This window comes from Canis aureus, chromosome 1 (assembly GCF_053574225.1).
Source record: "Canis aureus isolate CA01 chromosome 1, VMU_Caureus_v.1.0, whole genome shotgun sequence".
Lineage (NCBI taxonomy): Eukaryota > Metazoa > Chordata > Mammalia > Carnivora > Canidae > Canis > Canis aureus.
This window is the reverse complement of record NC_135611.1, coordinates 92,688,226-92,712,163: the sequence shown is the minus strand read 5'-3', so window position 1 is coordinate 92,712,163 and position 23,938 is coordinate 92,688,226. Positions and strand designations below refer to the sequence as shown.

General features: G+C 37.1%; 1 protein-coding gene across 37 annotated transcripts in view; it reads left to right on the top strand.

The window, feature by feature from the left end:
* RFX3 (regulatory factor X3) overlaps window positions 1-23,938 on the top strand; it is a 287,131-nt gene that overhangs the window by 29,877 nt on the left and 233,316 nt on the right. For 7 of the 37 annotated variants that reach the window (XM_077908657.1, XM_077908466.1, XM_077908465.1 and 4 more), the window contains 3 exons: window positions 2,258-2,325; window positions 3,658-3,715; window positions 5,797-5,826. The exons of 4 other annotated variants lie outside the window; for them this stretch is intronic. Coding sequence is in view for 12 of the 33 variants with exons in the window: in XM_077908467.1 (XP_077764593.1) it covers window positions 6,431-6,437 (7 nt within the window). In the remaining 21 variants the exon portion in view is untranslated. 26 more of the 37 variants (XM_077908467.1, XM_077908516.1, XM_077908468.1 and 23 more) reach the window with 19 other exon arrangements.

Sequence of the window (23,938 nt, the reverse complement as noted above, 5' to 3'; positions counted from 1 at the left end):
GCATGTCACCAGGTTGCGTGGTAACGACTCAATAAATGTTGAAGGGCAAGATGAAGTTATTTGAATAGCTGTGTGAGAAGTAAGACATAGAATATAGAAAGAAATAAGGAAGATAAGTTCTTGTGGGGCCAGTGTTAGAGCTTTGAGGGAGGAAGCATCTTGCTGTGATTGGCATAGTAGTGGGTGAGCTACTTATGTGTCAGGACCATGTGCATCTAATATTTGTATGGGTGGGACCTAGCATAGCTGCAGTTCTTTTTAAAATGAATAATGGGGGGAATCCCTGGGTGGCTCAGCGTTTTGGCGCCTGCCTTTGGCCCAGGGCACGATCCTGGAGTCCCGGGATCGAGTCCCGTGTCGGGTTCCCGGCATGGAGCCTGCTTCTCCCTCCTCCTGTGTCTCTGCCCCCCCCTGTCTATCATGAATAAATAAATAAATAAGTCTTTTAAAAAATGAATAATGGAATAACATATGAGAACAGGCTTTAAGAAACAAATTGGAGGGGGCGCCTGGGTGACTCAGTTAAGTGTCTGTCTTTAGCTCAGGTCATGATCCCAGGGTCCTGGAATTGAGCCCCACTTTGGGCTCCCGGCTCTGCCTCTCCTCACCTGCACCTGCTCATGCTCTCTGTTGCTCTCTCTCTCTCTCAGATAAAGAAATAATAAATAAATAAAATCTTAAAAAAAGAAACAAATTGGATTTTAAGTTTAAAAGTGCTCAGTGGCAAACACAAATTTGCATCATCAGTGAACTGTGATGATGGCTGAAGAACTTGTGATTATTTGAGAAAGGAAAAGATCCTGAGCACTTATGTTCCTATCAGATGAGGGGGTGAAAGGTGTTCAAAGAGGACATTCTGCTTGCCACCTGTTTGAAGAGGAGTAGAGGACACAGATGACTGTAGATGAGCTTGAATTTTCTAACTTGATACTTACTTAACAAGTTAGGTATCAGGGAGGGTCATTGGAGAAGAAAAAAAATTAAAGGAGCCAGTAGAGTTATTGTAGAAACATCTAATTGTACGTACATAGAACTCAGTCTCCTTGTGTTCAAAGTTGTTATGTTTAGTCACTTAGTTTATAATATCTGTGTGTAATACGTCATCTGAGAAAATATCCTGTATTTCATAATGACAATAAAGTAACAGGAATAGCTGATAATAGGGTTAAAATTGCCAAGTTCTTTTTGAGAACTCTGGTGTGTTAATTAGTGTAGATTATTGCACTTTTGCTGTATCTGACTCATAATCGACTAAATACACAGCAAACACCTGTGATTATTTTCGTGATCCTTGTCTTGTTCAAGTAACCCTAAATATGTGTATTTAGACTGTTGCCTGTTCATATAGACTCAGCTGTGCCTGTTTTCTGTGTTAGTTTTCTAGGTTTAATGGACCAACATAAAAATTTATGGCAACTGTCACTTAATGTCATCTTTACCCTTAAAGAAAAAAAGAAAACAAACAAAACTAGATCATGCCAGGCAGCTATGATGTTGTTTATGGTTGACTACGTGATCAGATATACTCTTTACTAAATTGATCTCTGATACCATGGGTCAAATTTAGAGCAAAAAAGGTATGAACATATATAATAAGCAAATACACTTAAGTACATGTTTGTATTTCAGTGTTACCCTAAAGTTACTTTATTAGCAAATCATTAGTTTAAAAGTTTTCTTGCCTGTTCTCTCCTGAGCTAAAGATTTTAAAAAATTTTCATAAACTGAATAATCATGTGTTTCTTAATCTCTTCAGCTTTGTGACCTGTTTATCCATTTTTTTTGCTTGTTTTTTTTTAAATGTTAATTATTTTGAAGGAATGAACAGAGGTATGTTAGCTGCTAATCCATTCTTACTTTTGCTTTCTTCCTACAATAAGTTAGCAAGCTGATTCTCAATCTGTTTGGTCTCTTTGCCTCACAATTTAGAAGTACAGATTGTTTCAAAGAGTCCTCCTCTCCATTTTTTCTCCCTCACTTATATTTTTCCTGATTATTAGAATAATGTGTTTATTCTTAGAAAAATAAAAGTTCTCTCTCCTTGCCTGTCAAGTCAAAACAATTTCTTTTTTGGCTAAATAGGGAACTGAAAAACATAGATTATAGCCATGCAAAGAAATACTTCAAAAATAATTCAGTTATATGGCAATTACTATTTATCCACAGACTCAGTAATTTGAAGTAATTACATGACTTGTAGATAGCAAAGAATTTATTTTTAATGTTAATCTAATTCTCTTTGCTTTTAATATTTTAGGCCCCTTGATCATTCTGGCATTTTATGATAGAGAATACATTGAGTTTGGCTCATGGAAAGAATATGAGGTAATTGATCACACGTTGCCTATAAATTATGAACTATAGGTATACAAAGCAGAGTATTGTAATGTATCTAATATGGGGTCTCATGTCCCAACCTTTTCAAGAGCTGTTTTTCTATATAAGATTTTAGGATAGGTTATTTTTCTCTCTTGGTGGCTGGCTATAGTTAATGTGGTGAGGAACTTTATTTTCTTTCATTGCTTGTATATGTTTAAGACAAAACTGTTCCTTCACATTGTTACCTGGTTATTTTTTACTTTATTTATTTATTTATTTATTTATTTATTTATTTATTTATTTATTTACTTACTTACTTACTTGTTTGTTTGTTTGTTTGTTTGTTAGTTAGTTAGTTAGTTAGCTCACTCTTTCCCCGATGTGGGGCTTGATTGAACTCATGACTCCGAGTCCCACACTGTGCCCACCGAGTCACCTGAGTGCCCTGGTTGCAGTTATTTTTAAATGCTTTGTATAGCTTAGCTTTCTGTGGGGCTATGGAAGGCACAAAAGAACCCCTCTCACTTTCCTACCTCCTCAGCCTGCCCCAAGTGGGATTAAAGGCATGTTGTATTAGAAATGTACGATAACACACACAGTTTATTGGGAAATGGTAAGGAAGGACATCGAAGCTCTGGCAATATGAAATTCTAGGTGCTGCTCAGGGTGGTTTACTGAGAGCACAAATATGAGACTGTTCGTTTTTTTCCCACTCTTTTGTTACCCATGTGTCACCCTGTATGGCGTCTGGGTTTTTGCATTCTTTTTTTTTTTTTTTTTTGGTTTTTGCATTCTTAAATGGCAGTCAACTGAAGTGCAACTAAATGCCACATGCATTTCCATAGTTGTTTCATAGATTAACAAATATCAAGCCTGTATCAAAGCAAATTCAAATTAAAGATGGTAAAATATAACAGCTATTATGAAACACAGCCTGTGACATGGTGGCATGTGGGTCAGTAGATGTGGGCTAACATGGCTAACATGCTGCTGATGTCATAATTCTTCTACTCAATAATGGGTTGGTTATGTAGGAAGGTGCAGGGGTTGGTATGCGAACTTCCGCTTCTGCTACAACAGTACTTTAAAGAGAGGCCTTCCATTGGCATTCAGAAAGGTGAAAAGAGCAGGGGTAGGGGTCAGGTGAGTGGTGGGGACGGACATCAGAGGGATAGCATGGAGTCTGAGTATGTACATGTAAGCCATTTGTCATCATTGGTCTTTGAGATTATGTTTGCACCCAAATTACTTCCTTAAATTTCCACTTAGTTGAAATGCAATTGCCAGCGCATTCAATATGATAAAACATTGCTATTTTAATATTTCTTCAATCTTTAGCTTCTGTGGGAAGATAATCACACAATCTACTGGTTAAGAGAACCAGGATTCAAGAGAAGTAAGCTGGAGCTGTATCCTTCTTCTCAATCCTGTGGTTTTAAAAAGCTTTCTACAGGGTGCATCAGAAATTCTCCTATACATTTTCCAATTTTTTTTATGGATATAAGGTTGCAAGAAAAATAAATTGGATAGTTTTCTGTCTTAAGGCCTTCATAAAATGATATAACAAAAAATTGTACATTTGTGTGTAGGAGTTACAATTCAAGAGCTATTATAAGCTCTGCCACAGTTAGTGTATTTAAAGAGTACCTACTTTCTCAAATAGTATCTTTAGAGAAGTCTTTACAACTTTATCATAAATCTCAAGCTATTTGAGTTATTTGTATTAAATAACTGAATTTGATATTTTTCCTTACTATTCAGTTTTCATGATTGTGGACATCTGATATGGTCATTAATATCATACCTAATAATTGTGAAAACTAGTATGGGCCTGGAGAAAAGAGTTTTCCAAAGTATACTTGTACTAAAAGTGCTTACAAATAAGGTTTATTAAAACAGCTTAGAGGACATTTAAAATAACTAATAGGTGTGTCAGTGGAGTCCTTCCCTTGGAAAGTAGTGGGAGATGAATTTACCTTGAGTTATCCTGAGAAGCAGTGGAGAACAATTCTATGTGAGTCTGTTCTTCCCAGTTTTTTTCCTTTTAATCCAATTTTTGGACCTCCTTTCACTTTGGTAGACCTGAACGTCTTTATTTTATGTGAAACAAGGAAGTTGCCTTGGGAATGGGGTGTAGTAGGAAGGAAAAATAATTGTTTTTACATATAACATAGATTATAAGACAGTGATTATAATATACTTCACATTTACATAGTAGATCACACCTTACAAACTTGGTTTGTGTGTTTAGCATTTTATTTAGCCTTTCTCAGCTGGTCAGTTGTCGTAGGGAGTAGGGGTTTCTCCATGTTTTGCATAGGGCAACGAGGACTGAGAGAGGTTAAGAAACACCTTTGAAGCTCAGAGCTTGGTAGATGGATGATCTAGCATGTGAACTCAGATCTTGTGACTCTTCCTCTAGGATTCTTATCCACTGTATTAGTAATTTTCAAATTATATTTTCCGATCAAAAGTTTTCAGGAGCCACCCTTGGGGATGTTGGTGGCTGGAAGATCAGGTTCATTTGAAGACAGGGCTTCAGAGCCACTGCTCTATACTGCTTCCTTTTGTGCACGGACTATAAATTAGAGCAGCAAATTATACCTCTTGTTTTGTTCTTACATTCTGCTAGAAGCCATGATCAAGGTCATATACTTGTTTTCCTATTGGCATTGTGAGTGTAGAAACAGGAATTAGACCCTAGGCATTTTCCTTGACTTCTGTTCCTCTTCTACCAGCATTTACTGAATTAACACAGTACATAGGATACACTTTTTACCAGGGCCAATGATGATTGCTTCTAAAATAGTATAGTTTTAACAATATAAAATTTTATAAAGACTAAAATATGAACTGTCCATATTAAATATGTTTTGTCTTGGCCACAAAGTGACAGTAATAAGCATTATCATTTTTTATACAATTTAAAATACTGAATGTACTTCATAATCCCAAGTCTGGTAGTTAAGTACATTGGTTCTTAAAAGTGATTTCTGTAAGCCTTTGTGTAAAGCCTTGAAAATTCTAGGATGGATTAGCATTTATAATGGTAGTAATGTTAATAGTGTCAAAAGTGTCAAAGTATGGTTCCTTCGCCATATAGAATTCTAGAGCCTTCAATGATAATAGATTCCAAAGTATGTTTTTACCTTACTGAAGTATGCATTTAAGCCTTATTGTATTGTGAGAATCTATGAAATTAACTTATGTGCAAATAGAAGAGAAATCCCTTCAGTGGTCCAACTGAAATGTTATGAAATTTAGTAATGGTTAAAAGTTAATAACAAATTCAAGAAGAGAGTAATGTTTAGACTCAAATCATAGCATTCTACAAATTGAGTATGTGTTAACAGTTTTGTGGTTTGAAAAATGAGCGTGACTCTGGAGTATTCTATTTTTTTAAACTTAGGTCATTGAACTCTTAGAGTGCTAAACTAAACACTTTAAACTAATAATGTTCCATTATTTTCTCCATAGCTCATTATGGACAAGAGAACAACTGGAGAGGTATTGGAAAGGGCAGCAGAAAGGGCATTGACAGGAGTGAGGAAAGATTCAAGTCTTGGAAGTTACTTGTTTAGTTTACGGAAAGAAGGAGGAGAAAGACCTTAAAATCTGTTTTCGAACTTCTTTGTACTTTATTTTCTTTGGTTACAAACTTTCAGCTGAAAATAATAAAGCATCTAAATGACAGGTATAATAGAGCCTGAAGTTACGGCCTTGAAAGTCAGACCTAAGTAGAATGAGCTTAGGTTATAGAAGAGATGATTTTAATTTGTCATGAAGAAGACACTCCCTAAAAGGTCATTAAATTCTGAAGTGGCAGTAGAGGGACATTTGGAGGTCATACCCCATAAAAATGCTTATGGCCAGAATGGTTATTCAACCAAATATATATTTTAGCCTTAAAATCTTTACCAACCGGAAAATTCTTTGATTTTAATTGTGCTGCTGAGAAGAAACAATGCAATATGTATATAAATATGCTCATAAACTAAAGATGATGCATGTAATTTATGGAAATCCCCTTATTTTTTCAGAGACAAATGAAGATAAAATTCTAAGTACATGTTCAGTTTGGGATCATAGGAACAACTAAAATGCCCATACTATGAGAGGTAATATAAATCCCATATTATTATGTGCCCTTAAAAGATAATTGATAAAAAATACAAAGGAAGGCAACAATTAAGAATGTGAGAAAGGTGCCGTATCCTCTGGCAGGTGGTCTAGTGCACATAGCCCATGGGTTTTGAGGGAGTCAGACCTGAGTTTGAATCATGGTTCACTCACGTAGCAATTCAGTGTTCTTATTAATAGGAGGAGAATAACTGTTGCCTTGTAGATTGTGAAAATAAATTAGAGATACATGCAAAGTATACAATCCAGTACTTGGTCCTGAGCAGAGCTTAACAAGTGATAGTTCTCTTCATTCTCCCTGTTAAGTCTTATAGTTTTTCTAGGAGTTTGAGTCAGGAAAACCAATATAACAGAGAGGATAAAGAGGTAAATTGAACTTTGGTCATTTTGGGGATAGGGTTCATTCAATATACTTTTTCCATTTACTATTTAACTTCTCAAATTTTGCTATAGTCCTTCTATGCTCAGCAAGAATTTCACTGTTTTTGTTTTTTACATTAAGGAGAAACCAGTTTTGATCCTACCTGGAGCGAAATCTTCAATATCAGCCCCATTTTCAGGAAGAAAACTGTTCAGTTATGAGTAGGAAACTGCCTGTGAAGCAGAAATTAAGCATCTTTAGATCTTAACTCCTAGAGAAACTCCCTATTATAGAAAGGAAGTAAATGTTTACTTAAGAGTTCAGTGTGACAGATGCATTATTTTCTTGCAATTTGTGGGCAGTATACTGTCATTTTGTTTTATTTTAATTAGTGTAATTGTCTTAAATTCCCTTCTGACCTGGGCTTACCCCTATCCTACCTCCTCCCACCCCTAGCTAACACAAGTCAGCTAAATCCCTTAGCTAGCTTGCAGGATCTTTTATCTCATAGAATAACTAGTTAGCGTTTTGTAACAGTCACCAATGTTAAGTGCTACCTATGTGTCAGGCACTGGGGTAAGTACCTTCTACTTACAAGAACTTCACTATCACATTATCTCTTCACAGGAAGTAGGTACTACAGATCCATGATCCCTTACATATGTCTGGATTTCAGAAGGGTCTGAAAATCGCCAGTTTGCCAGTTTGTAGCAAAGCTAATTTAGCTGTAGAATCTGAACGGGATGATATAAGGCTACTTGAGTCTTTGTTTATCCCACAAATTGACCAATCATCCATTTAGCTACAGAAATGTTAATGTGTATGATTGTGTGTTGCTCCCCCAGGTACACCTGGGGTGTTACATATATGTGGTATTACTTGCCAAAATTACAAAAACATTTTTTTGAGTCATGTAACATATCTGGCCCAGGGTCTTAGGATAGGGAGTTCTGTTTCATTGTACCATTTTGTAGATGAGCATTTAGAATGTAGTAAGTAAATTGCCAAGGTTTGGATGGTATGTTAAGATGTTAAGGAAATTACTCAGGTAATGCATGGTAGAGCCAAATTTAAATGTAACAGCCTTACTCTTAAACCATGTGCTGTTTTACTGCTCACTTGCCAAGGCAAGATTGAGCTTAGTTGGCGCCAGTACATCTGTCTTGAGTTGACACAATTGCACATCTTTGCCAACAGAGGAAGACTTATATCTGGATGTCTGTGATGGAAGATAATCCTCTTATGATTTGTATTTGGGTGTGGACTGGTATGCTTTTCTACATATTTTGGGTATAGATATGTCTCTTCATAGAATTTCCCTAAGTATAGTGGAGCACAGCTGCAAAGAAGGTCTGTGGTCAAGGTGGGAAACTGGTTCCTCCCTTGTCACTGCTCATTATTTTACATTATTTGTATCTCACTCAGTGCTGGAAATGGCTTGTTTTGACTGCACTCAGCACATAATTATTTAGTGCCTTCTGTGTAGTAGGCTAGAAATAGAACATTGAATGAGAAGATCATGGTCCCTCATGAGGACAATATTGTCCATGTAGATGGGGCAGTTCTTGGTGGGGTACTCTGTGTTACAGCATGTGTTAGTGTCTGTGGGCCAAAATGGCCATCCCTGATCATTGTGACAACCAAGATGGCCCCAAAGGTTTCCAAAGATCACAGGTGGAGCACAGGGTAGAGGTGTATCTGGATGGCATTTGGACTCTTAGCCCTGAGGATACCAGCTGCCTACTTACCCATCTCCTATCCAACTTATTGAATAGTTGATTTTAAGCATTTGTTTTTTTCTAGAATGCTGGCTTCATGCAAAGTAAACAGAATTGAGAGATCTATAAAGCAAATCACTAAACTGCTGACACTTCGGCACAATGGCCAGACTGAAAAGCAAGATTAGTTGTGGATAATCTTACCCATGGCTAATTGAGAATTCTCATTATACTGTGTAAATAAAGAACATAAGTTAATAAGCAACCAAGTTAACATACCATGTGATGCTGGATTTCTTTGTAGAATCAAATCAAGCCAGGACTTTGCATATGCAAGTTATTTCTCAGATGTGTACTATAGCATGCTTGTGTTAGGTGTATTGTGTCATGTTTAAACATTCCTGCTTCACTTTCTTTTTTAAGTGACATTTAAAAAAGAGATTGCAATAATAATTTATGAGTGGAAACAGTCCTATGAAGAATTTATGATTTTTGATTTGTCATTTGAAGGAGGAAGAAATGTAAATTTTTATTCAGTATCCATATCAACTGCTTTTTAATCAGTATTTTATAGTAAAGATAATAGTATTTGGAAGTTAATAGAACCTCATGCTTATGATAGTTGAGATTATTTTAAATGAAAATTGTTGTGTTAATGATGACAAAAATTGTACATGCTTAATGTAAAACATTAAAAAAATACAGAAAGGTACAGAGGAAAGTAAAAAAAAAAATCACCATTCTGTTCAAGATGACATCACATCTGCTCACAAGAATACTGTCCGCTCTTCTCAGGATTTGTCTCTTAGTGAGTGCTTTGGTTGGTGCTCACTCTGGCAATCTGGGGGGTACTTCTGCTCACACATATGTACTCTCTCTCCCCTTCAAACACAAAAATATGTGCACTTCTCTTAAAAACTGGGTTATACAATTTGTTTTTTTTAATTTTTTTATTTTTAGCTTTGACACTCATACTGACATTGTTTTTTCATGGCAAATAACATATTAGTACCATGAAAGTATTTATTTAAACAATTATGTAGCTAATATTTAAGTGGCATTCTATAGTTTGGTGTTACAGTTATTGTGTATACATCTTTGTGCAACATTCAATTTCCTTTATATATGAGTTGTTAGGAATAGAATTACTGAGGAGAAGGCTGGGTATATCTTTTTTTTTTTTTTTTTTTTTTTAACTAGCAGACTGCTTTCTAGAAAGCTCATGGCATTTTATATTCTCAAGAATAGTGCTGGGTGTTTTTTGTTTGTTTTTAAGAATAGTGTTTTATTTATTTGAGAGAGTGTGAGAGAGCATGTGTGCAAGTATGCATGTGAGCAGGGAAGGAGAGGGACAAAGGGAGAGGGAAAGAAAGAGAGCGAGAGCGAGAGCGACCTAAGCAGACTGGGAGCTGAGTGCTGAGCCTGACCAGGGGGTGGCAGTGGGATGGGGGCCAATCTCATGATGGTGATCATGACCTGAGCTTAAATCAAGAGTCAGATGCTTAAGGGACTGAACCACTCAGGCACCTCAAGAATAGTGTTTTAATGTTTTGTTTCTTTGCATGTTGTCTGACACTGAGTATAATCATTGTAATTTTTTTTTGTATTTTTGCCAATCCTATAGTTTAAAAGAATGCCTCACTTGGATTTGTGTTCCTTTGATTATTCGTGACAATATTTTTTAAAAGTATATTCACTAGTCATTTGCATTTTTTTCTGTGGATTGTCCATTTGTATTGTTAGTCCATTTTCCTGTTGAGCATTGTCCTTTCTTCCTTTTTAAAATTTTAAGATTTGTTCATAATATAAGGATATGAATTTTTTTGTCATTCATACTGTCCATATTTTACCATTTAAAAACATTTGCTGTTTTGGGGGGCTTTTGGGACATTTTGGCATGTAAATGTGTCACTTTTTTTTTTCCATTTGGTACTCCCACATTATGATATGACTATTATAATGCATGACATCTCAGTAGATGTTTAAAAATTAGATGTTTAAAAAAAGGAAGGTACTTTTCAGATGGGAAACCATTTTGCAGGTGAGGAAGGCAATGGATTGCTTATGTTAATTTAGATATGTTTGTTGTGATTACATTTTCAGTAGCTGTATATAAAAATAGAGATTATGAGAGGGAGATACTTTGAGATAGTTGAAAGACTCATTTTAAGCCAGATAGCCCTGACTTTGTTTTTAATTTAGACAAGTATTTATCATATACCTATTATACTTTAAACATTCATAATAGATTTTTCCACTTAGTAGTTGTGAAGCTATGGGTATGTTTGTACTAAAATTCTTGACTCACTTTATTTATTTGTAAAAGAGGGATGATACCTACCTTGTTGACTTATTATAAGGGTTAGTTACAGTTTACCTAGCAAGACCTGACATATAATTAGGCAACAATAAATCATAGTATTGGTTTCATTATTCTTCATAGTAAAAGAGTGTAATGTACTTTTAGCCCATTATGATGTATACTATCATTGCTGTGGTAGTGATTTCACATATGAGTAATTAACTATGACTGTTATAACTTTATTAATAGAGAAAATGGAGCCTAGCTAGGTTGGCTACCCTTAGGATCCTGTCAGATGAATAATATATTTATTAGCATTTTAGTTTTCAAAGTTTCTTCTCATTTTTTGTCTTACTTGTTCTGTATAGTCTTACGATAGGATGGGCAGGGACCATGTAATTTTTCAGTTTATAATCGAGGAGCTGAGGCTTTGAGAGAATAATTGAGTTGTCCCAAGTCATGTGGCTTATAAGTAATTAATTAGGTTTATATTTTTTTTCTACCCATTATTAAGAATCTCAGTGAACCCAGATTGACTCTCATTGTGGTAAGGAACAGAGAACGAACCTGACTATAACTGCCCTGTCTTCATGTAGCTTTAGCCATTTTATAGTTTCTTGTGGTTGCTCCTATTCCAGTCCTTTGGATGTTGGTCCTAGTGTTGTAGATGTCTATTGCATTGATGGTGGTTGCAGTGAACCTCACCTCTGGATATTTGCACACTTGCAAAATCCCTTCCTTTCAACTTGGAGTGAACCTGCAGCTTACTTTAACCAAAAGAATGTGACAGAATTGAAGCTTTTCCTGATCTGGACATAAACCTTCAGAAGGCTGTGTAGCTTTTGCATTTGGGTTTTTGGGACACCTGAACCATCATGTTAGATATTTGGTTACTATCCTAGAGAGACTATGTGGAAGGTAGGCTACGTGGAGAGAGAGAGGCCTGGAGATGACATGGAGAGAGAAGCCCAGTTCCCTTCTGCCAGCTGGAAGCAGTGCTGTGAATGAGTGATCACCGGCAAGATGAGCAGAAGAACTGCCTTGTTGAGCCCAACCCAAATTGCAGAATTATAAGCAAGTAAAATGGTGTTTTTTTTTTTTTTGTTTGTTTGTTTTGTTTTTAGCAGTAGGTTTTGGGGATGGTTTTTTTTTTTTTAATTTTTATTTATTTATGATAGTCACAGAGAGAGAAAGAGAGAGAGGCAGAGACATAGGCAGAGGGAGAAGCAGGCTCCATGCACCGGGAGCCCGATGTGGGATTCGATCCTGGGTCTCCAGGATCGCGCCCTGGGCCAAAGGCAGGCGCCAAACCGCTGCGCCACCCAGGGATCCCTGGGGGTGGTTTGTTAAACAGCAATAAGAAAAACAAAAGAAGGGGCACCTTGCTGACTTAGTAGAGTCTGTGACTCTTGATCTTGGGGTTGCAAATTTGAGCCTCATGTTGGGTGCAGAGATTACATAAAGAAAAGAAAAAAAAAAGTGTTCTTGAAAATAAAAGTTTTTGCTAAAGGATGTTTACTTTTCTTGACCTGTTGTGGTGGTGTTGGGCTTTCCCTGGCTTGCCAGTATCAGACAGTGTTAGAGATAATAGTGATAAATAACTTCCTTTAACTTAATGACATGGGCCTAGCTGATACTTGGTGATTCTCAGGCAAACCTGCTTTCTATTTGATGAATTCCTAGAGAAATTTCAGGAGATAAGGTTGCTTCCTGTGTTCAGGTCTCTGAGTCCTCTTTGCTGTTGCATGTCCTTCTCCCACTCTCTCTGGTGCTTTTGATTCTTGTTAGAACTGAATTGGATTTGGCCTAAGTCAGCCAAGCAAGACAAGGGTAAATAGCCTTTCTTCCTCCCTTGAACTTGTTCCTGTTCTCCAGAAAAGACCTCGGAGGCCTTTTGGGGCTGAGAGGGGCCAAGACCAGCAGCCACCTTTATTTTTCATCCTGCACATACCACTTAACTGGAGAGATAATACACAGTGAGATGCTGCTTATGCAGTTTATGTTTCCCTCTCAAACATCAGTTTGTTTCCTATTTATTGCAATATACATTTTCCCCCATAAGTTTCCGTTAGATAAAAGAATCAATCATCTAAAGATGTCTACTTAAACAATTTTTTAAACACTTTTTTTTTTGTTAAAATGCTTTTTTGTCTTAAAAACTACATAAAGATAGGTTTAAAGTAATGCAGAGCTTGATTGGACTTCCAGATTAGCAGAGTGAGGGCCTCAGAGCACTTGCTCTTCCTCTACAACAGCAAAAAACATGGGCAAAAAAATTAAAATCAACTATTTCAGAATTCTGGTAATTAACCGAAGTCAGCAAATGAACTGAAAATCATCTGTCTGAGAGAATAAAAAAACAACTGAAACCTGGAAGACAGTGGGGTCTGTGACATTTTAGCTTGTGGATGCTTCCATCTTCCCTCCCTCTCCAGCTTGGTGGTATAGCAAAAGCTGGCAGCATTGCCCTCAACTGAGAGAGATCTGACCACTTCTGGAGACCCATTAAAAGTACTGTCCCCAGAGCACAGTTAATATTTTGTCCAAACTTGTGGCTCCCTGGGAGAACTGTTCTCAGAGAGTGGTTGGCTATTTGATTTGACTCAGAGCTCTGCTCAGTTGGGGGAAGAAAAAGCCCCCAGGGCTTTGCTGAAACAACAGCGAATGTTGGCAGCATCTCCACTGCTTGAGGCTTTTTATTTCAGTTGAGGCAAACCAGAGCCTGGCCAGAAATTCAAAAGGAAATCCTGGAGAATTAGCCAACCATAGGGAACTCTGAAAAATCCCATCATATTCCTGGATATCTAAAAGGCTGTGCTATGTTCAAGGGTGTGCACATTTCTAGGAAAGACCTGGAAGAGTGGAGGATCCTCTCTGGTCTTGAGGCTCTACAGAAGGAAGCAGAAGGAGAAGCTAGGACTGTCTCATATGCTGCCTATGGTCTGAAGGTGTGACTTGTCACAAAGATACCTTTGGCAAAGGGTAGAAGACATTCAGGCAAGACATTTAAGAAAATCTTCTGACTAACCATTGGCTGACCACTAAATTACATGGATATAGGTGTGACACGTAGGAAGCCATGCTTAAAAATAAAAACAAGAACTTAAAAAAATCTAGCAGAAAGCTCCATTGCCACACATTGCAAGGAATAAGAGAGTCCACAGAATTAGTTCATTAAACTGCTATACAAGTAGCATCCAACAGAAGAACGATAACAAAACAAGTGATCAAAAATCTTGGCAGTGTGAGGATTCTGGTGCCAGAGTTGTTACAATATATTATCTAAAATAACCAGATTTTAACTTAAAAAATTGAGATACATGTAAGAAATGGGAAAATGTCATACATAGGAAAAAAGAAACCCAAAGCAAAAGCCAGTCATTAGAAAAATGTCCCTGTGGGAACCCAGATATGGACTTCATAAACACATACTTTCAGCTATTATAACTATATTGAATGAACTAAATGAAACCATATCTGAAGAATTAGAGGAAAGTCTGAGAATGGTATCTTACCAAAGAGAGTATCAGTAAACCTAGAAATTACTTAAGAAGAACCATATGGAAATTCTGGAGTTTAAAAGTATGATAGCTGAAATGAAAAATTCACTAGAGGATCAGTAGCAGGTATGAGCAGAAGAAAGAATTAGTCACCTTAAAGGTAGCTCAATAGAGATTATCCAGTTTGAGGAGTAGAATGACAATAAAAATGAACAGATCTTCAGGAGACCCTGTGGGTCACCATACAGTACCACTGTATGCATAATGGGAGGCCCAGAAGGAGAAAAACAAAAGAAAGAGGCAGAAAGAATATATAAAGAATTAATGGCAAAAAACTTTCCAAACTTGCTGAAAAATATTAATCTGCACATGAAAGAAACTCTCCAAACCCAAAGTGATCCACACTTAGACACATCGTAGTTACATTTACAAAAGTGAAAGACAAAGAGAAATCTTGAAAGCAGCAAGAGAAAAGGAACTTGTCATAAAAGGGATCCTCAGTAAGATGAATAACTGACTTCTTACCGGAAACCATGGAGGCTAGAAGACATTTTCAAAGTGTCGAAAGGAAAAAAAGACTCAATTAGGAATTCTGTGTCTGGCTAACGTCTCCTTCAAAGATGGCAGGAGAAATGGAGACATTAACTAAACCAAGCCAACCAACCACCACCAACAAAAAACAACAAAGCTAATCAAACAAAACAAAAACCTGGAGAATTTGTTGTGCTAGCAGAACTGCCCTACAATAAATAGTAAGGAGAGTTTCCCCTTTGGGTTGAAATAAAAGGACAGTGAACTGTAATCCACATAAAGTAAACAGCAGTGACAAAGGTAACTGCATAGTAATTATGAAAGACATACATATGAAGAGACACATAAATACATTTGTCTTTATATATTTTTTTTCTCCTGTTTTGAAAGACAACTGCCGAAGGCAATAATAACAAACCTATTGACGGGCTTATAATATATAAAGAGGTAGTTTGTTTGACAATAATAGTAAAAAGGGAAAGAAATGGAAGTATATTAGAGGAAAGTTTTAAATTATTATTGAAATGAAGTTAGTGTTAATCCAAATTAGAATGTTTTACGTTAAAATCATGTGTATAATTTCCAGGGCAATCACTAAGAAAATGACTCAAAAAAGATAGTGGAAAAAAGAACAAGGGAATGCAAAAGGCATGCTAGGAAATTTGTTTAACACAAAAGAAGGTGGGAATTGGGAGAGAGATTTACAGAGCTCTAATATAATCTTGTAGAATGGAGGTTATAATGTAACTTCAATGTTAAATAAGATATTTGTAGAATCTTTAAGGAAATGTTACCAACAGAGCATATTGGTTCATGGATCCTTCTATGGGGCTTGATTTTGTGGTACTACCACATACTTATCAATAGATTTTTAAAATATGGTACAAGGAAAATGCACTAAAGTGAAGACAGTGTGAAGTGATTCAATTAACCCTTGGTTCTGAGGTTGCAGCGATGTTTCCTTGGAGATGAAACAGCAATAAATGGAAGTGAGAGATCCCCTTTATTTTGTTCCTGAAAGCTTGGGTATGGAAAATTGTGTCCTCTTCCTTCCTCTAAATGTGGAAATGAAAAGATGAGCAAAGGGCTCCGGAGAGCAGAGTAGATGCTGGGAAAAATTCATCTGGAGATAAATGCACATAGGAAAGCACTGTTGAATGGAGAAATGTTCTGGGAAGAGTATTTCAGAAGGCTTGAGAGGTATTTTCTATTTGCATTTTCTGCATATTGTTAATTTTGTTCTCTATGGGTGCACTGCTCAGTAGAGAACCCATCTCATCACAAGGATTGTTCATTGCTGTGTAGAGCTGCCACAATGATAATGTATTACATATGCCTTCAGAAAATAGAACCGATGTTTAGCTTTATGGTATGAAGACAGTTTAATTATATCAAACAATACATGTAATTTCCTTATTATAGGAAAAGTGATGAAATTGAATTTTCTTACTGCTGATTTAAACAATCATTTAAAAATGAAATTCTCAATCTGTTTTCAGTCCCAGCACAGTTGAAAAATATAGCACAGTTGCATCTGTAATGATGGCTCACTCAACTGGGAACGTCTCTCTGGGTGAGAATAAGTAATATTTTTAAAGACCTCCAAGTAATTCCAATGTGGCATACCTCCTTTCCATTACAAATAACACATTTAAATCATAGATTCCTAGACTCTTAAAGAAATTAGTGCTACTAAAAGATTACAGTGATTAAAAATGAATCTACTCTTGTGAGACTCTTTGGTTTTCTTTTTTTTTTTTCTCTTTGGTTTTCTTAAGCAAGTTATGTTGAACATTTCTGTTATTTTTTTTTGTAGTACCTTTCTGAGACATTTTTATTCCGAGTTTTTAAAAAGCATATTAACCATTTTTAAGCGTGCAGGTCAATAGTGTTAACTATATGCACATTGTTGTACAACCGATCTCTAGAATTTTTCATCTTGGAAAACTGAAACTCTATACCCATTGAAGAATAACTCCCCCTTTTTTCTCTTCCCCTCAGCTTCTGATACCACCAGTCTACTTTGTTTCTTTGAGTTTGACAACTTTAGGTGTCTTATATATGTGAAATGATGCAGTATTTGTGTTTTTGTGACTGTCTTTTTTTACTTAGGATACTCAGGGTTTATCCATGTTTTAGCATTTGATGGGATTTCTTTCTTTTTTAAGACTGAATAATGTTCCCTTGTATATGTATACCACATTTCTTTATGCATTCATCCATTGATGGATATTTAGGTTGCTTCCACCTCTTGGCTATTGTGGCTAATGCTGCAGTGAACATAAGGGTGCAAGTATCTCTTTGAGATCTTGTTTTCAACATCCTTGGATCTGGATCCAGAAGTATAATTGCTTGATTGTATATATGCTAAGTCTATTTTTAATTTTTGTGAGGAATGTCCATACTGTTTTTTCATAATAGCTACATCATTTTACACTTCCTACAAATAGGATACAGGCATTTCAATTTCTCCACATCCTAGCCAACACTTGTTATTTTGTTTGTGTATTTTTGTCCTTTCCTTTCCTTTCCTTTCCTTTCCTTTCCTTTCCTTTCCTTTCCTTTCCTTTCCTTTCCTTTCCTTTCCTTTCCTTTCCTTTCCTTTCCTTTCCTTTCTTCTTCCTTCTCTCCCTCCCTCCTTTCCTTCCTTCCTTCCTTCCTTCCTTCCTTCCTTCCTTCCTTCCTTCCTTCCTTCCAACAGTGGCCATTCTTATCATTCCTAGGTTTTTACTGCTAGTCCTCTTCTGGAATTCATGTGATATCACATGAACATATTGCCACCTTATAAGACACAGTGAAGTTGCTTTTTTTTTTTTTTTTCTTTACCTCTAGTTTCTAAAATGATAAACTTGCTTTAAAGGCAAGTTTAGGGATTATTGTCCCTGGACAGGCTCTGCTCTTATTCTCAAGAAGTCCATAAATGTTACATCTGTAGATGCATTACTTCAATGTGTAACTAATGTGCTTTTCTGACTCTGAACATTGGTTGTCTCAATTTCACTTGCCCTGTTGCATCTGCTTGTGAATCTGTCATCCATTCTCCACAGATTTCTTGCCTAAGTGGGGTTGTATTACCAAAAGCTTTGATTCAGTGCTGGTAGACCAGCTACCTTCCAGTGCCCTATATTTGATGATCCTGCTTAGACATTTAATAGGAAGTACAGATTATAGATGGTGTCTGTGATGATGTTCAAGGAAACAGATATAATGCTTATTATAATCCATCTAGTCCTCACAGCTGTGTAAGTTTTTCTTTCTTCTTTTTCTTTTTATTTTTTTAAAGATTTATTTTTATTTACTTATATTAGACAGAGAGAGAGAGGCAGAGGGATAAGCAGGCTCCATGCCGGGAGCCCGATGCGGGACTCGATCCCGGGACTCCAGGATCGTGCCCTGGGCCAAAGGCAGGCATGAAACCGCTGAGCCACCCAGGGATCCCTCTTTTTTCTTTTTAAAGATTTTATTGATTTATTCATGAGAGACACAGAGAGAGGCAGAGACACAGGTAGAGGGAGAAGCAGGCTCCCTGAAAGGAGCCTGATGTGGGACTCAATCCCAAATCCCGGGATCACACCCTGAGCCAAAGGTAGACGCTCAACCACTGAGCCACCCAGGCATCCCAACAGCTGTGTTAAGTTTGAGTGTTTTATATTTTACAGATGTTTAGATTGATTAGGATTCAGTGTTGTTTCTAACCTGCCTTTGATGCTTCCAAAGACTATACTGAGGTGTTGTAAGATTGAGGATAATACACATAAATCTTGATGCTGCCACCTGGCTGAATTACACCTTTGTATATGTTTCTTATCCTCTCTGAGTCAGAAATCTCCTCTGCAAATTAGATAGTGATACTTAACCTTTTATCTTAAAAATGTTCACCTTAAAAATAAAATCATCATGGGTTTATTTGGGAATAGCAGAGAATTGCAATCTGGGAAGTACAAGCTATGGCAAAACCATTGGAAAGTCTGGAGAACAGAGGAAAGATAGTTCTTTCATAGAAGGAAGAGGCCTTTGGGATAATGGCTTCTATTGGCTGGATTGTGAGTGTGTCTCATTGGCTCCACTGTTGCTAAGGCAGAAAGAAACCTTCCTCCTGCCGAAAAAGTGAAATAGAAAGGTCTGCTGTTTTCCTACTGGATTTGCAATTGAAGAGGAATGGTAGGGCTCCATAGCTACCCCCTGCTGATCTCTCAACTTCTTTCTAAATGAGGTTTCCTTTTAATTTTCACAAAGGACTCATTAGTACTATGGGCTTGTATTTTTAGGAAGTCATAACCAAGGAGGCTATCATGTTAGCATTTCCCTCTTATAGTGAAGGTGAAAGCATTTTTGTACTCTAGTGGTAACTAAGTGGCCCATATCTGACAGATAGTCTTTTGAGGAGTTTGCTTTTCACAGTTTGTCCATTAATTCACAATATCATTTAAAACAATAGGTCATAAAAAATGATGTGTACATCCATTAACATTCTATTTTAACTTAAAACTTGTAAATGGACTGCCCTTCAGTTAGGAACAAGGCCTTTTCTTGTAGTGTTGGTTTGCTGATTGGAACAAGTCTTTCATTAATCTACATTCATAACAGATCATTTCCAGTTAGCACATTGTTTCTTTAATGCATATTTAAAATTTAGACAATTGAAAAGCAGTGATTCTCAGTGTGGTTCCCAGCCCAGCAGCATCTGCCCCACACAGGTGCAGATTCTTTGGTTTCCCTCCATACCCACTGAATATGTGGGAGTGAGGCTAAGAGAGTGAGGCTAAGTAATCTGTTTTCATAAGGTCTCCACACTAAAGTTTCAGAACCACCATTCTATATTTTAGATTTCCCTCATTTCTCTATTTCTTTTTTTTTTTTTTTAAGATTTTATTTATCCACTCATGAGAGAGACACAGAGAGAGAGAGAGGCAGAGACACAGGCAGAGGGAGAAGCAGGCTCCATGCAGGGAGCCCGATGTGGGACTCGATCCAGGGTCTCCAGGATCATGCCCCGGGCTGCAGGCGGCGCTAAACCGCTGTGCCACCGGGGCTGCCCTTCTCTATTTCTTTTACACATTTTAACAGCAATGTTTGTAGTGACTTGCCTTTAAATCTTTCCTAAGCTTTTGATTTCGTTTTTGAAGATAGAATACTGTTTATTTTTACTTTTGTGGCTGATTTAATATTTAATTAGATTAGCTAATTACACTAACAATAAAACTCCCCTAATCAGGTTTCGGAACAAGAACTACTGGTGTTGGAAGTACATACGACTCACTCCTGGGAACCAAACTATGAAGGGCACTCCACAGCATAGTCTGTAGGCTGTGAGTTTTCAGCATACCCTGGGCATCTGTCATTGTGGCTGGGGAGGAAGGGGAGAGTGTGGTTTCCTGTAGCAGGTTGGGAAAAGGAAAATTGATCAAGAGAGCTTCTCATATAATATTTTTCTATGTAGGCTTATAGATTTCTCTGATTTGTTTATCTTTTACTTTTACCCTTTACTCCATGTGCATGTTTTAGACTTTTATTGGTTTGTAACAAGTCTTCTTTGCTAGACCTTGGGGCTTGAAATTTGCTTTTGAAAACTCCCACATGTTTTAGGTCAATATTATGGAGAAACGAGAGAACGCACTCAGTGGTTCATCATGAAGATGTGTGCCTGCTATTGTTGACAACCAAATGGGAAACTGCATAGCAGCTAATACCCGAGGAGCAAACAGATGGATATGTTCTTTCCTAGCCTGATACTATAGCTTTTCATCCAGCTTAGAGTGCATATTTTAATTTTGGGGAAGCCAGTCATATGTGGGAATGATTCCATTCAACGCATCATGATGGCCATTTGTACCAAAGTGCAAGGGAAGTATTTGCTCACCATGGAGATACTTCAGGGATTATATAAACCAATCTGGAATTGGGTCTGGTGAATTGAAAACATTGCTCTTTGGCAACATGCTGGATGGAATTTTGATTGAGTTGCTTTTTTAAAATGTATGCTTTAATTATTTGCTAATCTCAGAAAGGAGCCAAGCCTAAATAGTCTGTCTAAATCAACTATGGATCATCTTGTTACAGCAGTAGTTGGGTCATAGTATGGCTATGAAGTATGTTAATAGTAAAGTACCTAATGCAAAGAGAATAACTATTGTGTAACCACATCAGGATACTCTACCAGGTGGCCAGTTCCAGTAAAGCTCAGTGCTGGCAGCCCCACGGAAGATGTTCAGATATGGATTTGATATTGGTTAGCATTCGTTGTGCAGTGACACAGCAGTCCAGTAGTTCCACTGAGAAGGTAGTAGCAGCTATAAACTTGATTTTAAGAAGTAATGAATGTTGCTTCCACGGTTAAGATAGAGTGAAGTCTTTGTTAGGATTAGGCACTAAATCCACATATTTGATATGCGTAGCATAAATTGAGTCTATTTAAATTCCACTTTGCTGTCTAGAGAAGCATTTATAAAAGTAATGAAAATTTTAGTTTCATACAAACCCAAAGAAAAATGAGAACAAAAAATCACACAGAAAATAATTATTGAATAAATTTTTATTATTTTTTATTGAATAAATTTTGAATGGTAACTACAAGGTAATAATAGATATGTTATGTCATGCTGCCATTATATAACATCCCTCTGTAGTGTTATTATCTAGAATTTATAGATGGGAAAAGTGGATTAAGAAAGCTGATGACGGGATCCCTGGGTGGCGCAGTGGTTTAGCGCCTGCCTTTGGCTCAGGGCGCGATCCTGGAGACCCGGGATCGAATCCCACATCGGGCTCCCGGTGCATGGAGCCTGCTTCTCCCTCTGCCTATGTCTCTGCCTCTCTCTCTCTCTCTCTGTGTGTGTGACTATCATAAATAAATAAATAAATAAAAGAAAGAAAGAAAGCTGATGACTTGCCCAAGGTCATTTGACTGGTGGGTGGTGGAGCTGGGATTTGAACTGTGGTCTGATTAATACTAAAGCCCAGGCTTTTTAAATAATACTTTACACCTTAATATCCGGTGCTTTAATATTCCTGGCCTGCTTTCAAAAACTTTTCCTGTCAATTCCAGAGATAACATTCAATAACTTGACAACAGTGACCTTTCTAAACAAATAAAGAGTGTTACAGAACCAGATGGCCCAAGATTATATTTTATTTTTCTGGCTCAAAATAAATTGCTTGCTCTAAGGCTGATAAAGTCTAAAAAAGACCCTCTGTGTCCCAGGACTTCATCAGGCCACATGGCCAGCCAGTGCCCTTTATCATGAGCCAGTCACAAGTACAGAGCCTTATGTCTTTATACTATAATTTAGATTAGGGCCCTAATGAAAGGGCAAGAAGCTGCTTGGCTAAATGAGATCACTCTGGCCTTCGGTAATGGCAGTGCATTTGGGTAGAGAGATCCTGAGGAATTAAAGACAGAGACAGTACCACTATCTGTCCTATTAAGAGAAGCTCCCAAATTAGGCATCTTTTCTTCTGGTGGGATTCAAATAGAATTTTTCTAATAATTAGAAATCTTAATCTTGATCATTCAAAGTCCAAGTGGAGATCTTTTTGACAATCTTAGGCAAATATGTTAGAAAATAAAAATTCCGTCCTGGAAATATAAGTTACTGTATCACACATAAACAAAGCCTTCATGAGCTCAATTCTGCGCTTTGAAGTTCGGGTTTAGAGAGACCAGGTTACACAGGACAGGCATAGAAATGTTTCAAGGATGTTTCAAAGAGCCAACTTATAATTGACAATGAAGTAGAGTAACAGAAGAAACAGTGGGCTGGGAGTCAAGAGACCTGTGTTTAAGACTTGGCTTTGCCGTACTCTGTAAGAGTGATTTAAGTTCTCTGGCTCTCAGTTTTCTCATTTGTAAAATGAGGCCAAAATTGTATTACTTGCCTTATTTCATTACAGGGTTGTTCTGAGAACCAAATGAGAGAGCATGTGACGAAGTCACGGTGACGTACAAGTGGATGTTGTGGTTATGGTGGCATCTAGTACATAATGACAGCTGTCCTGAGTGTGAGCAGGACAGACCTGTATTTGGAATTGATCTGCGATTGAGTAGTTTGGTGATTTGGGAATTATAATGTTATCTTGAACAGACCAGAAAACTAGAAAAGATATAGCCAAGGGCTTCTTATCTGTTCCCAAATATTTTAACAAGATAAATAAACCAAAGAATATTAGAATGTTAGTGCTAGAAGGACCCTTAAAGGTCATCTATCTTACCCTCCTTATTTTAAGACAGAGGTCTACCTCCTAATCATATTTTTGTCATTTCTGCCATGTTTATGTGCATACGGAATAACACTGGTACCAGCATCATTAATTGTAAAGACATAGCTGGAGGTTTTATATTAATAATAGTAGTAATAAAGATGATTGCCCCTAGAATAGAGGAACTCCGGCTAGATGTAAGGAGAAGATTGTTAGATCTACTGATGCTCCTGCGTGGGCTAGGTTGCCGGCTAGTGGGGGGTATTCAGTTCATCCTGTTCCTGCACCTGCTTCTACCATAGAGGATGCTAGCAATAGGAGAAAAGATGGGGGGAGCAGTCAGAAACTTATGTTATTTATTCGGGGGAATGCCATGTCTGGGGTGCCAATTATTAGTGGATCCAGTCAATTTCCAAATCCTCCAATTATAATGGGTATAACCATAAAGAAAATTATTATGAAAGCATGGGCAGTTACGATTACATTGTAAATCTGGTCATCTCCTAATAAGGTACCAGGTTGGCCTAGTTGGGCTCGAATTAGGAGGCTTAAGGCAGTGCCTACTATACCGGCTCATGCTCCAAATAGTAAATATAAAGTACCAATGTCTTTGTGGTTAGTGGAAAATAATCATCGGTTAATGAACATAGGTAAAATGGCTGATAAAACCATCTCGCAATCTTGATACAGTTTTCTAAAAATGTAAAGCCAGAGAAGAATTCTGCTTGGAGGTAGTATCATGTTGTGAAAAGAGCCTGGGCTTTGTTGTCAAAAGCTAAGATGGAATCTTGATTCTGTCATTTACTAGTTTTGGGACAGTGGGAAATGTACTTAGTGTTTGGCATGGTGTACCTACTTTACTTATTTACCT